The 17,545-nt window shown below is 40.6% G+C and overlaps 1 protein-coding gene and 1 long non-coding RNA gene across 5 annotated transcripts in view; one reads left to right on the top strand and one right to left on the bottom strand.

Moving 5' to 3' along the window:
- The window catches only part of PLBD1 (phospholipase B domain containing 1), a 52,825-nt gene that overhangs the window by 7,715 nt on the left and 27,565 nt on the right, over nucleotides 1-17,545 (bottom strand). The window contains exons 5-6 of the mRNA XM_042991804.1: nucleotides 14,383-14,523; nucleotides 13,794-13,938 (exon numbers count right to left, since the gene is read on the bottom strand). Of these exons, the coding sequence (XP_042847738.1) occupies nucleotides 13,794-13,938; nucleotides 14,383-14,523 (286 nt within the window). The remainder of the gene's footprint in view (nucleotides 1-13,793; nucleotides 13,939-14,382; nucleotides 14,524-17,545) is intronic.
- Nucleotides 8,384-15,678, top strand: LOC122240303. Of its 4 annotated transcripts, none has more exons than XR_006219803.1 (4): nucleotides 8,384-9,411; nucleotides 9,569-9,842; nucleotides 10,854-10,974; nucleotides 12,954-13,778. It is a non-coding gene; the product is annotated as an uncharacterized LOC122240303 (long non-coding RNA). The 4 variants fall into 4 exon arrangements; XR_006219805.1 differs by lacking the exon at nucleotides 12,954-13,778 and adding an exon at nucleotides 15,638-15,678 and having other exon boundaries at nucleotides 8,385-9,411; XR_006219804.1 differs by having other exon boundaries at nucleotides 8,387-9,411; nucleotides 9,569-9,699; nucleotides 9,777-9,842; nucleotides 10,854-13,778.

Raw genomic sequence — 17,545 nt, forward strand, 5'->3', positions numbered from 1 at the left:
ATGGGGTTCATTGTTGGATAATAAGATTATGGATGCCTTCTTTCTTCTCTTTCTGCATTTCTGTATTTTCCAAATTTTACCTCGTGAGTCTACATGAGTTTTATAAATAGGAAAAACATCTACACTTACGTTGGTAAACATGGTTTTAAAATAGGATCTTGACACTTGGGTCAGTCACTGCTTTTTATAAAAGGTGGCAGCAATACGGGAAAATCAGTGAAGCCACAAGTCTTTTTGAAAGGTCTGTTTTTCGCTTTATGTTTTGATAAGTGTGGTAGAAATCAAAGAATATCAGACCCAGCTATAACAATGGGAGAGAATATACTGTCACCAGCAACCAGTTGTGATGGACGAGTTGTCAGTGGTGAAGAAACATCAGAGAAGGTCCCCGGTGAGAGAGTTAGAAGGAACCAAAGTACATATCTCCTCTGGTGTTTCCCAAACTCCCATAGGGAGAGTGGAAATTTTGGGAGGCAGAGGCAAAAACAAACAAACAAACAAACAAAACCATTAGAAAATATAGTTGGCCAAAGAAGACATACAAATGGCCAACAGACGCATGAAAAGATGCTCAACATCACTCATCATCAGGGAAATGCAAATCAAAACTATAATGAGATATCACCTCACACCAGTCAGAATGGCTAAAATCAAAAACACAAGAAACCACAAGTGCTAGTGAGGATGTGGAGAAAAAGAAACTCTCACGCACTGTTGGAATGCAAACTGGTGCAGCCACTCTAGAAGACAGTACGGAGGTTCTTCAAAAAGTTAAAAATAGAACTACCCTATGATCCGGTAATCTCACTATAGGATATTCACCCAAAGAATACAAAAACATTAATTCGAAGGGACGTATGCACCCCTGTGTTTATTGCAGCCCAAATGTGCATCAATAGATGAACGGATAAAGAAGTGGTATATATACATACAAGGGACTATCAGCCACAAACGAGAATGAGATCTTGCTATTTGCAACGACAAAGATGGAGCTAGAGTGTATTATGCGAAGTGAAATAAGTCAAAGAAAGACAAATACCATATGCTTTCACTCACATGTGGAATTTAAGAAACAAAACAAATGAACAGAGTGGGGTGGTGGGAAGAGACAAACCAAGAAACATTCTCTTAACTATACAGAACAAACAGATGGTTACCAGAGGAGAGGTGGAGGGGCGATGGGTGAGATAGATGATGGGGATAAGAGTATACTTACCTTACTGAGCACTGAGTAATGTATGGATCACTACATGGTACACCTGAAGCTAATATAATATAATATAATATAATATAATACTGTATATTCACTACACTGGAATTAAAAAAGAAGAAAATATAGTTGGACAGTCATTCGTTTATTCACTCAACGAACAAGCTATCGTGCCTCCGCTTTAGGCCTGGTAGGATTAGGTAGGGTGCAACGAAATAATGGGATCACTTGAGGCTAAAGATAAGCCTTCAGAGCTGCAGTGGGAGTCCGAAAGCCTACATTTTAGTTCCCTGCTTCACAACTAGCAAATTTGGCACTTCTCATTTAGCTTCTCCGTTCCTTATTCCCTTCCTCTGATAACCTGGGACTAAGTGATCAGCGCTAACAGAGTATCTTTAATTTCTGGAAATCTCCGAGTAGAAAAGTTACATGATGAGAGCAGTGTCCAACCAGCTCATAATGAACCTCCACAAGGCTGTCATTAGCCTATACAGAAGTTTGCATAACAGAAGTTTGCACACTCCAGGTGCTTAATGAGTGGATGCCACACATGAATGGACTTTAATGGGCAAAACTCCTCTTGGTAGATACGGCCTAGACATTGGATGCATAGCTTCACAAGCAAAGTGTGGGATGGATTTCAATGACCATTCATTCACCTCTTAAGCTGGGGTCATTTTGCAGTGTGCAAACTATACAACCACACCTGGCATTCTCGGGTAAGCCCTCTGGTACCGAACCTCCATAGGGTGGAAGGTTGTACTTCTGGCCTAATAAACTTACGAATTCACTCCTTGTAGCAACCTCCATGAACACAAGAGGGCAGGCATTCTTTAATATGCACGAGTGACCGACTAGTACTAACACGTAAGGAGCAGTGGTTCATTCAAGAGCAAGACTTTATTAAAGATGGAAAAATGTAGGCTGCCCAGAGTTCTGGAACAAAGAGAATGAGCTGGCTTGCAGCACAACTCTAGTTAAGAAGGTTAATTCTATAGTTTGGAGTTTAAGATAAAATAAAAAGGAAAAGGCTGAGTGGGAACAAAGCCCTAAAACGTGACAAGAGAAACAAATGTTCTTTGACAATGTAAAATCATATTCTTGCTTTTATCTGCCATTAACAGCTTTGAAAGGCAGACTATTTTAAATCAGGAGAAACTCAAGTTTGAAAGTCAGTCAGCAAATAACATTTCATAGGAAGCTTACTGCTGAATTTAATTAAGAAATCAAAGGGGACCCTGACAGTTAATAAATCTCAGGACTTAAAACAAAAATCGCTTGAATCACAAAAATAAACAGTGACCACTACCCTCTGATGCCATTTAGACCCATTGGTTAGCACCACCCAGAAAAATGTACCCTTATTGTCCCGTCAGGTGCATTTAAAGTGTGCCCATTCCCATATTGCATTAATTAACTGCTCCAAAGCTCCAGACCAAACACACTCATTTTTTCCAGAAGAGTAGAATCAGTGTTGACCAAGAACATAAATAACCTCCAACTCAGCATCAGTAGTCTGGATCGCGCTGCATTTCTTCACCCCCTCCCCCCATATTCTCTGCAATGTGACTTTGTAGCATCTCTCATCAAAAGATGTCTGGGTCCCCAGATCCTAGATCTGGGCTGGATTTGGCACTTACTTCGGCTAACGGAATGTGCCAATTCTGAGTCTAGGCCTCAAGAGACCTTGCACATTTCTGCTTACTCTCCTGTAACCCTGTTACTCCTGTATATGAGAGACCGCGTGGAGGAGGACCGACCCTCTCAGCCAAGGCCAAGTTCTAGCCGACCAACCCCCAAATGTGCAACGGAGTTCTTCCAAGGTCAGCAGAGCTGCCCACCCACCCCACAGACAACCACAGATGCATGAATGTGACCAGCTGAGTTGTCTAGAAAGAGCCACTTAGCTGACCTGTGGACTCAAGAGCAATACTAATCACAAATTGTTTCCAGCCACAAAGTTTTAGAGGTTATTTTTTTCCCACAGAAAAAGCAAACTGATACAATAATAACTATCCGATTACACAATATATTTTGTTTTGAAATGTCTTACTGCCCTTTGATTTAACACAGGTGGCTGTGACCCTGTGGGAACTCTCTTTTCCCTCTTTTTTTTTTTTTTCTTTTAAGAAAAAAACAAAATAACAACTTTGTATCATGGTCAGCCTCTCTGCTCAGCTTCTTCCCACTGCTGAAGAGGGACGGTTCTCAGCCCCAGCTGGGCTCTCTGCCTTCTCTAAGCCAGTGCGATAATCAGTCAGTAAATTACTGCCCATCACACACGGACTATATCCCATGCACCACGCAATAATTCCCAGCTCACAGACTGTATCAGAATCCCCTCAGGAGCTTTCCCAAAAGGCTCACGCCCAGACTGCCCTCCCTGCTCCCCTCGCCTGCCCTCAGAGGCTCCACCAGAACCCCTGCTCCAGGGTTGCTGCCTGAAGCAGGAGACCCCTCCTTCCCCGCTCTCAGGAAGGGAAGCCGGTGGGGCTCTCTCATGTCCCAGGACACAAAAGCCCTCAGCCATTTATTTTGCCTACTAAACAATGGCCTCAGTCTTTCCCCCCCTTCCAGAATGGCATTTAGTGAGAAGCAATCTCCACTTCTTCCAGCGATTATCGTTCAGTCAACGAAGTATTTATTTGAGCACATTTCTGCCTAATCCTGCAGGAGGAATGTGATCAATGGAGGAGTCACACTATCGTATATTCAAGCACATGAAGGCGGTACTGTGGGGTCTGAGCATCCTGCAGTGGTCCACACACAACAATTGGTAGGTCTCTTAAAGATTATTTACAGTGACTATAAAAAGTTGGCTTTGGGGGCCCTGGGTGGCTCCGACGGTTAAGCATCTGATTCCGGCTCACGTCATGATCTCATGGGCTCGTGAGTTCGAGTCCCATGTCTGGCTCTGGGCTGACCGCTTGGTCAGAGCCTACAGCCTGCTTTGGATGCTGTCTCCCTCTCTCTCTGCCCCTCCCCTGCTCACGCTCTGTCTCGCTCTGTCTCTGTCTCTCAAAAATAAAGAAACGTTAAAAAACTAAAAAAAAAATTTTTTTTAAAGAGGTCAGCTTTATATTTAATCAACATTCTGTTATCCACATCAAAATGAAATGTTTTTCTTCAACAATGAATTATCTTATTTACTTTATATTAATTTGTTTACTGTTTTCTTTTCCACCTATCCCATAGCATGTAAGCTCCATCAGGGCAGGGACTTTTTCTGTCTTGTTCACTCCAGCACCAAGAAGAGGATTTGACACATAGTAGGTGCTCAATAAATAACTGTTAAATCTAAGGAAGAAAGAGAACATTGACTAACATTGACTAACATTGACTGTGTACCTACTATACACCAGATACCTTGCTTTAGAAGGATGGATACCATCATTTGACCTTCACAAAAAGAGGTCTTCGATGAGCTCTTTTTAAAAGTACACAGCTATTATGGGGCGCCTGGGTGGCTCAGTTAGTTCAGCACATGACTTCAGCTCAGGTCATGATCTCACAGACCGCGGGTTTGAGCCCTGTGTCAGGCTCTGTGCCGACAGCTTGGAGCCTGGAGCCTGCTTCAGATTCCGTGTCTCCCCCTCTCTCTCTGCCCCTCCCCTGCTCACATTCTCACTCTCTCAAAACGTTAAAAATAAAATAAAATATGCATCTATTTAAAGCTAATAAACAGCATTTTCAGGAATAAATCCGAGATTGACTTTCAACACATGCCTTTCCCACTGTCTGAGGCCTGACAAATGTGACGGAACAGGCATGTACTCATGCAAATGGCAACAACACCGTTTAACACACGCGATGGAGCAACTGTAGTAGAAACAATGAAAAAGAAAGTGAGTCATGGGGAGTTGCAGGCTTAAGCAAGGTGGAGTAGGGGACAATCACCTTACGAAAACCATGGAAAGTAACATAGAGTTTTTAGAAAGATAGAAGGGAGGAAGTTTCCTGAGCGAGATGGAGAGGGACAGGTATGGCCTGGGTGAAGACATCAGCGTCCTGGGTTGGTGCCAGAGAACAAAAGAAAGGCACTGAAGAAAACAGAAATGAAGTGTTGCGAAATCTATCCACCATGCTTCGGAATACGTGCCCTCATTCTACTTTTATTTCTTTTCCTCCCTTGATGCTACTTCTTTTTTTTTTTTTTTTTAATTTTTTTTTAACATTTATTTATTTATTTATTTTAGAGACCGAGAGAGACAGAGCATGAGCAGGGGAGGGGCAGAGAGAGAGGGAGACACAGAATCCGAAGCAGGTTGCAGGCTCTGACACTTCAGCACAGAGCCTGACGTGGGGCTTGAACTCATGAACCGCGAGATCATGACCTGAGCCGAAGTCGGACACTTAACCGACTGAGCCACCCAGGCGCCCCCCTGATTCTACTTCTTAAAAGGCAGAAGACATAAATCTTGGCCTATATTAATTCGCAGATTGTTTGTATATATTTCGGCTTTATGACTAAAGTATCTGAGATAAAAGAGGTAACATGAAATTGGCAAAAGTAATTATAGTACACTAAGTTGGCCATTTTGTACCTTAGGAAAGTAAATAACCTTATGGACTATGAGGGAGGCAACTACATTTTCTTGGAACTTTGAGACCATCCTTTCTTATTGCTGTGCACCTACTTTCAAGTACTTGAGCTTAGTACGAGAAAAGGCTGAGCAAAGTCTGTGCGGCAGACCAGTAGAGCCACCAGAGTCTCAGTGGATGGGCTTGGATCCAGGATGTTAGAACCACCCGGTGCGGTTGTTACAAATGCTTCAGCCCAGACCACCTGAATAAGAAGTTGATGGACGGCACTTTGGAATTTGCAATTTTAGCCAGCTCCCCTGGGGATTTTAAGTCTAAGGGGGGGGTGCGAGGGTGGTGATGGGATGTCTGGGTGTTATGCAAAGTAGGAATGCCTGCAGGCTTGGTGAGACACAGAGTATTCCAGAGAGCCTCGTGTCTGGATGATTAAACTGGAAGACTCAGCCTCTTAGGAATCACTGTTACTGGAATCCTCGATTAAGACTCTGAATGGATTCCAGCTTTTGTTCAGTGAAGAGCTCCACCCACATGGTAAGAGCCTTTGAGGGCCTTTGAGCTCCTGGCTTTTTTTCCGTTTTAACCATTTAACTTAAAAGCACACTGAACGGGGCAGCCGGGTGGTTCAGTCGGCTAAGCCTCTGACTCTTGATTTAGGCTCAGGTTCCGACTTCACAGTTGTGGGATGGAGCCTCGTGTCGGGCTTCATGCTGACAACCTGGAGCCTGCTTGGGATTCTCTCTGCCTTTCTCCTGCTTGCACTCTCTCGCTCTCAAGATAAATAAGCATTCTTAAAAAAACTCTTTTAAAAAGCACACTGAACCATTGCTGAAATAACAACAACAACCAACAATAGATATTGAAAAGTCATATATATTGTGTTTGAACTCAGTCTCCAGCCAGGTCTAGTGATTTTGAGTATGTTATTTAACTTTTCTGAACACGTTTTTTTTCTTTTTTCTTTGGAAATGCAGATACAATACCCTCCTTTGTTAGGTTTTCATGACAGTTCAATGACATCACACAGACGAAATGTTCAGCACAGTGTCAGTCACATTGGCAGGCTCATAAGTAGGAAATAAATACTGTTTTTTCTTTTTATTTCAATAACAAGTTGAGCACAAACAAGTTAATAGTAGTTTAGTTAAAACTTGGGTGCTGCCTAAATCCCATAAAACTAGTTAGGGTCTGGGGCACCTGGGTGGCTCAGTCGGTTAAGCATCTGACTCTTGATTTTGGCTCAGGTCGTGATCTCATGGTTTGTGAGATCGAGCCCTGCATCTGTGCTGCCAGTGGAGAGTCTGCTTGGGATTCTTTCTCTTTCTCTCTCTCTCTGCCTCTCCCTCATGCTCTCTGTCTCTCAAAATAAATAAACTTAAAAAAAAAAAAAAAAAACTAGTTAGGTCCTATACATGTCATTTATAATCAGGGTGGCCACAAAAGAGTGGCTTCAAGGTTCAGCTCTGCGCTAAACATCGGGAATGCATATGAAATGCCTTGATAACAATTCCTAAATATCTTGGACTCCTGCTTTCAAATCAAAGATGTAAAAAGGAGAGCAGTACTAGAGAGAAGATGATGTTTTAGGCAGCCCCCACCTCCACCTTTTACTTGGCTTACCCCTCTCTCCCCCTTGCAGTTCCTGCTATGTCCACATGGGAATACATCATCCATTATCTATTGTCTCTCACCTTTTCTTTTTTCTTCCCATTCTCCTTTTTCCCTTCCCTTCTTTCCTTCTTTCTTCCTTCTCAGCTTCCATAAATATTTAGTCAATGATTACAACGTGCAATGCCATGTGTTGCCTCTGGGGCCACAGGGTGAATGTGGAATAAATGAATATTTATTGAATATTTATTGAATTAATGAAGAAATTATGCATCGGGTCCTGGGGCAGCTTGAAGGAAAGACAGCTTACTCATAACAGAATTAAACAAGAAAACAAGAACAAAAACAAAAACACAAAGATATGTGGAAAGTCTCCAAATTTGGGGAAATTAAACAATATACTTCCAAGTAAGTCATTGATAAAAGAAATTATGTGAGAAATTATAAAATATTCTAAACTGAATGAAAATGAAAACAAGACATACTAAAATTTGTCAGATGCACTGAAAGGAGTGTTTAGAAGGAAATTTATAGTCTTTATAAATTTAATTCATATAGTAGAAAGGAACAAAGATAAAAATCAATTATCTGAGATTCTACATTAAGAAGTTAGAAAAAAAAAATTAAGTGCAAAGCAGAAAAGAGAAAATGATAAAGATAAGAATGGAAATCAGTGAGAAGGAAAAATGAGCAAACAATAGGAAAGAAATCAATGAAAATAAAATCTGGTTATTGGAAAATATCAATAAAATTGACACACCTCAGGGTACAGCAAATACAAAAAAGATCATACATGATTAAAGGGACTTAGCTACAGATCCTACAGATAACAAAAGACTCATAAAAATATTATAAATAGCTTTATGTCAATAAACAGGATAACCTTAAGAAATTAACAAGTTCTTTGAAAGACAAATTTTTAAAACTGGTTCAAGAAGAATTAGAAAACCTGAAAAGTCCTTTATCAACAAAAGAAACTGAACTCATTGTTAAAAACTCTCCAACAAAAAAAACCCATGTTTAGATGGTTTAACTGATGAGTTCTATTAAAAATTTAAGAGAAAAAATATTACCACTCCAACACAAACTCTTTCAGAAAACATAGAAGAAAAACATAATTCCAAACTCAGATTATAAGGACAGGCTTACCATGATACCAAAACTATCACAAGAAAACCATAGACAATATCTCTCATGAATGTAAATGAAAAAATTCTTGACAAAATATTAGTAAGTTGAATAAAAAATAAAAAGAATAATATGACTAAGTGGAGTAAACCCCAGGAGTGCCAAGTTGGTTTCATATCTGAGAGTCAATCAATGGAACTTAACACATTAATAAAGGAGAAAAATCATATGATCATTTTATTGGAAGCTGAGAATGTCACAAAAATGCATTAAACAAAAACATTCAACAAAATAGGAAGAGGGGAAATCCTTTTTAAACTTATAAAGACTATCTCCAAAAACCTACAGCCAACATCACACTTTATGATAAAAGACTGACTACGTCTCCCGTAAGATCAGGAACTAGACAAGGATTTCTATGCCACTTCTAGTCTACGTTGTCCTGGAGGTCTTATCAGTGCACTCACGCAAGAACACAAAGACACCCAAGGGAAGTTATGCAGAGATGGCATGATTATGTATACAGAAAAATCCCAAGAAATCTACAAAAAAAGTTGTTAGAACTGACAAGTGAATTTAGAGAAGTCTTAGGATACACAGGAAATATATAAAAATATTATGTTTCTATATTGGGGAGGTTTTAAAATGTCCACAAATTCTTGGACACTCTTCCCTTTAAAAGATCGATTCTGGTGTCCTTTCCTTGTGTGTGGGCTGATCATACTAATGTGCCTCTAAAGAATAGAACGTGGTGGAAGTAACAATAGATGACTTCTGAGACTAGGTCATAATAGGCATTGCTGCTTCTGTCTTGTTCTTTTGGATCACTTGGTCTGAGGCAAGCCAGGCATCTTGTCATGAGATTACTGGAGCAGTCTTGTGGAGACGCCTAAGTAGAGGGGAACCAATGTCACCTTGTCAACCATGTAAGTGAGTCACCTTGGAAGTGTATCCTCTAGCTTCAGTTAAGCTATCATAGATTTCAGCCCCTCACTCTTTGAGTCTTCGGCAGAAGCCCCAGGTATAGAGAAGTAGAGACAAGCCATCCTCACTTGTGCCCTAATCTAAAGTCCTGTTCCACAGAAACCATGAGACCTGCTGCAAAGGCCTATTTGTGTCACAGAGCAAGATTCTCAAAAGCCTTTGTGAGGGCCGGGCCCGGCCTTCCTCAGAGAACTGCGGAACACGAACACGAGGGACAGAACCTGCAGGGGGTGAGGTGACTGCCCAGGGAGCCAACACTGGAGCCACACACAGTAAATTCACTTGTTGCTTCCTCTTTTGCCCTCAGGAGCCAGGGCCGTGCCAGTGAGAACAAGGCGAAAGCAGAGGTCTACATACATGCATAAGCTTGAGGGTAAGAGCAGCCTTCGATAGCCTAGAGCCCTGAACACATGCTGTGTCTAACATGAGGGCCACCTCAAATCATCATGTCGTTAATATTCTGTCAGCTTGGTCATGCAGAAAATATACCGTGAGGGCCAACAGGAAGGATCTCCTCACCAGGACTACCTCATAGGCCTGAGTCCCAGAGCTCCTCATGTTGATGAGCACCATCTTGTTGCACCCACATATAGGTAGAGGGAGAGGGGAGGAGCTCTCATAAAAGGGACATCCAAGGACCAGGACCCACATGGGTTCCTGTCTAAGCTTAGCCCCACCTGGATGGCTCTGCTCATCTGGCTAGTACTGGGCACTAGAAGGATATTTTGAAAATTTCTGGAAAACACAAGGGACACAGGCCAGTGCCGGGATATCCCAGTACTGCCAACTTGGCTGTTCTTGGGGCACTGGAGAGGGACTTAGAAAAGTTTGAGGAAGGCACTTCAAAGCTGGGACATCACTCACCTGGGCCTAAGGGTACTACTGAGGTTTATCGGTACCTAGCATACTTGTGGGGTACTTTTGGCTTTCTCAGGAAATTTTATGTTAGTATCTTCAGCTGAAATAATTTCCCCAAAGGTAAAGGAAATTCCTACTCAGTTTTTAAAAAACAGTCTGAAAAAGTATGAAAGTATCAAGCGACCAAGTCACCTAATCCTTTCTAGATTAACACGGGGGTTATTATTTAATTTGTTTCCTTGACATAACGACCTCCAGTTTTACAGAGTCACCTGGAGCTCTTGTGAACACAGAGCATGGGACTGACTTAGATTAAGATTGGTTTAGATTAAGGCTGAGGGTGCTGGGTTACTACTGTTCCTTCTATTCTTCTCGGCTGGAGTACAGCTGTGGGAGTGCCCTTCTGACAATTCTCAGTAGGTCAATGCCCCTCAAAGATTCTGGCTAGCACAGTGGGAGCACACAGAAATCCATGAATTGCTATAGTAATTCAGCAGTCATTTTTGATACTGTTTTCTTCTTGAAGATGGATATCAGTCTTCCATGCACCTATTTACTGACCATCTAAAAAACATTACGTGGCTTGAGTCACCTCGGACTTCGAAATGTCCTGTCGGCAGACTCTCTCGTCCTCTCTCGTGGACCAGGTAATTCTGAAATGCAAGTCTATGAACGTCACTTCTACCCCTCATCACTTTAATGGTCTTGAATTGTCCCCCATTCCCTCTTTCTGGCCTTCTCCACTTTTTTTTCTTGTCTACAGGCCTTTATACATGCTGTCTGTTCCACATGGAACGTCATCCCCCCATTGTCCCCATTTGCTGGCTAACTTACATTTGTCTTTGTGCCTCAACTTCCATTTTACTTTCTCTTGGAAGCTATCTCAACCTCTCCAAACTAGTCCTCCCTAGTATTACACAAACCACACTTTAATCAGTTTTTAAAAATGTGTCTCTATCTTTCACCAGAATGCAAATTTTGTTAAAATAGGATCTGTATCTGTCCTGTTTCTCATCATACATACTTTGCCTAACACGGCAATTTCATAGAAAATTGTAGATGAATAAGGAAATTACATAATGTTTACAACTTGATGAAGTAAGCCTTTATATTAGTCTCATCCTACAGATAAAAAAAGCTGAGGCTCACCAAAGTGAAATAGTTGGATTTTGTACGTTGTGGAAGTTTAGCAGTTGTCTGAGGTCTACCATTTTCCTTTTTGGAAACCTCAAAACAAAAAAAATGTCTTTGTGTCTTGAAGCGTTAGTGTTTGTCATGCCAATAATGGTGCATGGTGGTCACTTCTACAGAATTGGGCAATGGTGTCATGATATAGTGTAAAAGTATGGATAGGTGCATTTGAATTCTTCAGAGTTATTTGTATCTTTAGTATCATGGTATCTGTACCATCCCAGTTACGGTCATGTTTAACATGTGCCTCAGCCAAGTCACAAATATTTCATGACTTGCTATTTCTGTTCTGTCTCAGTAATTCTTAATATCCTTGCTCATATCACGAAAGCCTCCATGACCTAACTGACACCACACTCCTAATCCACTCAATCTCCTCCACCAAAAACAACAATAAACAAAACAAGCCACCGAGCTTTGTCCTGGCATGAAGTTCATGGCAAAGTTTAGCTCCATATGTATTGGATGAATCCAATGCAGCTGATCCATCAGTTGAACAATTCTTTGTAATAGAAATAAGATCCTACACGTTTTTCATGTTTTCTGTTGAGAACAAAACTGTCCAGTTAAAGAATATATGAATCACTTTGCTATACCAGCTCCTGTAAAAAACACGTTGGGGTCAAAAAAAAAAAAAAAGTATTGTTTTCTCTCAGTTTAAATGCTCTAAAAAATCTCTATTATCTATGTATCTATCTATTCTGGAAAGATACGTACATATATGCAAATGTCAACAGAGTTATACATTTTATAAGAAATTCCTCCATTTCCTTCCCCATCACTACCTTTGGAATCCAGGATTGTTAAGACTACAGAGAAACACTATTCTGTAGACATTTTGAAGCAGTGCAGGTAACATCTGAACATTGCATTTTATTGCAAGTAAGAAGAAGAATATGAATATTTGACTAGCCTCAGTCTCTTGCTGTCCTTAAATTTCAGTCTAAAGGAACACAAAGAATCAAAACACGGTCTGTCTCCAAGAGAGGAGACCCCAGTCCCCCTCAATACTAAAAAAATTAAGCAAGCAATGACAAAGAAGAAACCGAAGTGTCTTCAAAGGAAGGATGAGGTGATAAGGACAGAAAAATATTGTTATGCCACTGATCAGAATTCCTAATAGGAAGGTATTGATGCCAAGAACAATAATACCAGAAAGGGCAATAATACTCTGACAAAGGTAGATAGATAACAACCGTTGGTTGGTATAACCACTTTGTAAATTACAAGTGTGTAATTAAAGGTCAAAAGCGTCCACCTTGTATCCATGCTGGACTCTTATATGTCTGGTGAGAATTTTCCTCTTGCCTTTACCCATGATGTTCCCTGACGAGGTTGCAAACCTGCATCTGAGGGCATAATTCCCGCTAGCAGACATGCTTTGTTGGGTTCACACAGTGGGTTTTATTCATTATATCCATATTTCTGTTTTCAGAAGTTGGAGGATCTGGCAACACTGACTTCCATATTGCTGGGTGACAACGGTCAGTGGGAGCTCCACAGGTGGCCGTCTTCCAAGGGGTCTTGTGTTTGCTACAATTGTTTTCACTTTCATTTTCTTATACCACGCCCCCCCCCCCTTCATTCATTTTACCTCATCCTCCTGGCCCCTTTAAGAAAGGAGCTTGTAACTCCCACTCCACAGAGGCTGTCCCTCCCGCCCATGTCCACCTGTTCAAGTTCAAGTCATCACTGATGGTTCATCGCAAGTGTCATCCTCTCTTTCCTTCCCCAGCAACCCAATGTGAGCTGACCGTCTTTTGATTACTCACAACATTCCTTGCATATTTTTTGTAGCCCACACAGTACCCAATAATATTATTATCTGTATTGTACTTATCTTGCTAGTGTAAGGATTTGGAAGCTTACACATTCATCCATCCATTCAACAAAAATTGATTAAGTACAAGGTGCCAAACACTAGCTTAAGTTCTGAGGATGTTGTGACGAATAAGAGAAAGAAACCCTCAAGGAGATGCTGAGAGCAGGATCTCTTTTGCCTATCTTGGCTTCCACTGCAGAGCCTCGGAAAGTGCCTTGTACCTCAGTTGGCATTTGTTCAACTCAATTTTTGGCACCTATTAACTGATCACACGATTCTATTAAATAAAAGCATTAGAGCTATATTTCTTCAAAAAGCATTCAGAAAATCAATCGTCATTAATGTATACCAACCCCTAAAGATTTCTTCCCCCATTCCGGTTACTCCAAATCACCAAGGTTTTATCCTGAAATAGTACTCCGAGTACTCAGATGTCCCTCGAAATTTATTTACCTGGGTAACTGCTGAAAGAGAGGCGACTACTGCTCGTGTCTTTATCATTGATGTTGAAGTCCCAGTGTTTATATATCCTGAGCATGGCTGCATACGTGTACCAGCTTGAGTGAGCAAAAAAGATGTTCTCAAATCCAGGAAGAACCTACAGCCAGAATCATAGTGAATGATGCAGAGGTATACAGATAACTGATTACAAGTGTAGGAAGCATAGAGCAATTGTGTCAATTTCGCTATTCACCGCCATATTTATTATCGGGAAATATGGCCAAGAGCACAAAATTAACCTTTAATGTGCGCAAAAACAGACAGACTCTATCCTTCAAGCATCCAGAAGGGAAGACTGTGGGAGGGGGAGGGGCAGGTTCACATAGCACGGGAGGAATGGTGGAAGAAACAGAGCTAACATCATGTACTTCCAACACCCTCCATCAGTTTCTTCCTGTTCTTAACTTCTAGACAGAGGAGCCATAAGCTGATAATAGGGCTGTAGCCAGGGGTGATGAGATGTTGCCACACTTGGGCTGCCATACGGAAAAAGTCTGTGTGTTCCAGAACAAGGAAAGAGAGAGGTGGCTTTGTGTCTCACCTTAATAAGGGCAGAGCAATGTCCCATGTCCCATCTCTTAAAAACCTTCAAACTGGAATTTGTTGTGGGAGAAACTGAGGGAATCAGATCCAACAGATCTCCAATGGCATTCAGGAACTGAATCTGGAACAGGGTCATAGGCTGGGGAGAGACAAAGAATACTCTTACCAGTGATTTGTGGCAGTAGGATGCCATTTTCTAGTTTTCCCATTGTCAGGGATACCCTCGGTTATTCCTTTGCCAAGGGTCCCTAATGTAACAAATGCATTCGATTTTCTTGTAGCTTATAAAATAGCTATTATCTTAGGGTTTATAAGAGATGCTTTAGCATCTGTTTGGGTTGATACCCAAAACACTAGTGATATTTAGGGCCAAATAATTCTTTTGGGGGGGGGTGTGCATGGTAAACTATTTAGCAGCATCCCTGGCCTCTCCCCATTAGATAGCAGTTAGCACCTTCCCAGTCTTGATCACCAAAAGTGTCTCCAGGCATTGCCAACTCTGCCCTGGAGGGATATTGCTCACAGTTGAGAATCACTGCTTTACAGCAAAATATTCAACTAAGACACTTTTTAATTTTTTTTTATTTATTATTTTTAAAAATTTTTTCTTAACGTTTATTCATTTTTGAGGGGGCAGAGACAGAGCATGAACAGGGGAGGGGCAGAGCGAGAGACGGAATCTGAAGCAGATTCCAGGCTCTGAGCTGTCAGCGCAGGGCCCTGTGCAGGGGTGCAACTCATGAACCTCGAGATCATGAGCCAAAGTCAGATGCTTAACCAACTGAGCCACCCAAGCGCCCCATGACGCTTTTTGATTTTGTGTGTTTAATGTAGAACTAACTGACTTGACATTTACCCCAAAGCAATGGTCAGACCTGAATGTGAACTTAGTGCTAGAGAGCCCTGCTCCACCAAGAGTTAATCCACCAGAGTAGCCAGGGGCCGAGCATCTTACAGAAAAATTGGTTTTTAGGCGGACTTGGTGACAAGACAAACACAGATGACATTTTAACAAAAAAACAAAAGCGAAAACCAGAAACTGATTATTTGTTTATACACATATTCTCTCTCTCTCTTTTTTTTTTTTGTTCTTTGACTATATAACACTTGCATTATTAAAGATTTAAAAAATTATAATGAGATTTATAGTGGAATTTTGTTGTGTTGATTTCTGTGTATATCTCTAGACTTTTTACAGTGTCTTATAGATACATTAAAAAATTTTTTTTTGTAATGTTTATTTATTTTTGAAGGAGAGAGAGAGCGTGAGCAGGGGAGGGGCAGAGAGAGAAGGAGACACAGAATCTGAAGCAGGCTCCAGGGCCCGAACTGTCAGCACAGAGCCCGACGCGGGGCTTGAACTCACGAGCTGGGAGATCATGACCTGAGCCGAAGTTGGACGGTTAATCAACTGAGCCACCCCGGTGCCTCTACAGTGTCTTATAAATACATTTTTAAACACATGGTAGTGTATTACATGCTTCAGTCTTCACTTCGATTTTTCTCTCTTCATATTTTTCACTTGTTTGGGGGAATTTTCCATAATTAGATGTAAAAATCTTCCTCATTCTCTTGAACAGGACTTTAGTGAACGGATACATTATATGTTAACCAGTATTATACTGATGGGCTTTCCTGTGGTTTCTAGTCTTTTGCTATTATAAACAGTGTTACAAAAATCAATCTTGGACACATCATTTCATATGTGTGTGAGTCTTTGTGTAGGATAGATACCTAGAGGCAGTTTCGATTTTAATAAATATTGCCAAGTTGTCTACAGAGGGCTTATTTCAACAGACACTCTTACAGCCTCAACGACATATTAAACATTGAGTTTTTTTTTTTTTTTCAATTTGATAGGTGAAAAACAGTACCTCATTCTTTTTTTTTTTTTTTTTTTTTTAAAGCCTATTTATTTACTTTGAGGAGTGGGGTAAGGGCAGAGAGAGAGGGAGAGAAAATCCGAAGCAGGCTCTGAGCCGTCAACACAGAGCCCAATGCACGGTTTGAACCGACGAAATGCGAGATCCTGACCTGAGCCTAAATCCAGGGTTGGATGCTCAACGGACTGAGCCACCCAGATGCCCCTTAGCAATTCTTTTGTTACGAGTGAGTGAGGCAGAGCATGTTAAAAAACGTTTGAATTTTGTTTGTGTGTGTGAACTGTTCATATGCCTTATTTATTTTTCTTATTCTTTTTCTTATCAACTTTTAGGAGTTCTTTAAATATTAGGGAGATTTGTTCATTGTTTGATATGAATTGCAAATATTATTTTCCAGTTTTTAATTTGCCTTTAATTTTTTGCCTTTATTTTTAAGAATGATATATACTTATGAAAGGATAAAGATCATATGCACAATTTAAGAAGAAATAATGAAAAAGACCACTAATGAACCCATCTCACAGTTTGGGCAATAGAACATTAGCTGTGCCTCAGAAACCTCCAATCTCATCTCTCTCCTTCCTTATTTATCAGTAGTAAGCACTCTGGCTCATTACCCTCTTTTCTGTTACTTTATCATCTATGTACACATCCATAGACAGGTTATTTTTAAATTTGCTTGCTTTTGAGTTTGTACAAATAGAATCATATTATGTGCATTCTTCTGCTCAACATTATTTTTTTTTTGACATGTATCAATGTTGGTAGTGTGGAAACAGTTCATTCATTTTCATTCATATAAGGGTATATAGTATCGTGATATACTTATGAACATTTGGGATATTTCCAGTTTGTAGCAAAATAATGGTACTGTGAACTTTTATGTACGTGGACCCCCCCCCCCCCCGCCATGGGCAAGAATGTCGTTAATCTCTGGATTTGCCAGGTTGTAGAATATGTATCATCTTTAAATGTCTTGAGTAACATCCAATTCTTTTCCAAAGCAGTTGGGACAATTTACTCAATCCAGTAGTGGTTAAGATTCCCCACTTCTGGTGTGTAATAGGATGTCATTGAGGTTTTAATATATATTTCTTTGAAATTAAGCATTTCTCCACATGCTTATGGGTCATTTTGGTTTCCTTTTCTGTGAAATTCCTGCTGATAATTTTGCCCACTGCCCATTTTTCAATTGGGTATTTTCTTTTTATTCTTTGTGTATTTCAGATACAAATCCTTTGCTGGTTAAATGTATTTCAAATGTTTTCCCTTGGTTTG

Source organism: Panthera tigris, chromosome B4 (assembly GCF_018350195.1).
Source record: "Panthera tigris isolate Pti1 chromosome B4, P.tigris_Pti1_mat1.1, whole genome shotgun sequence".
NCBI classification, from domain to species: Eukaryota; Metazoa; Chordata; class Mammalia; order Carnivora; family Felidae; genus Panthera; species Panthera tigris.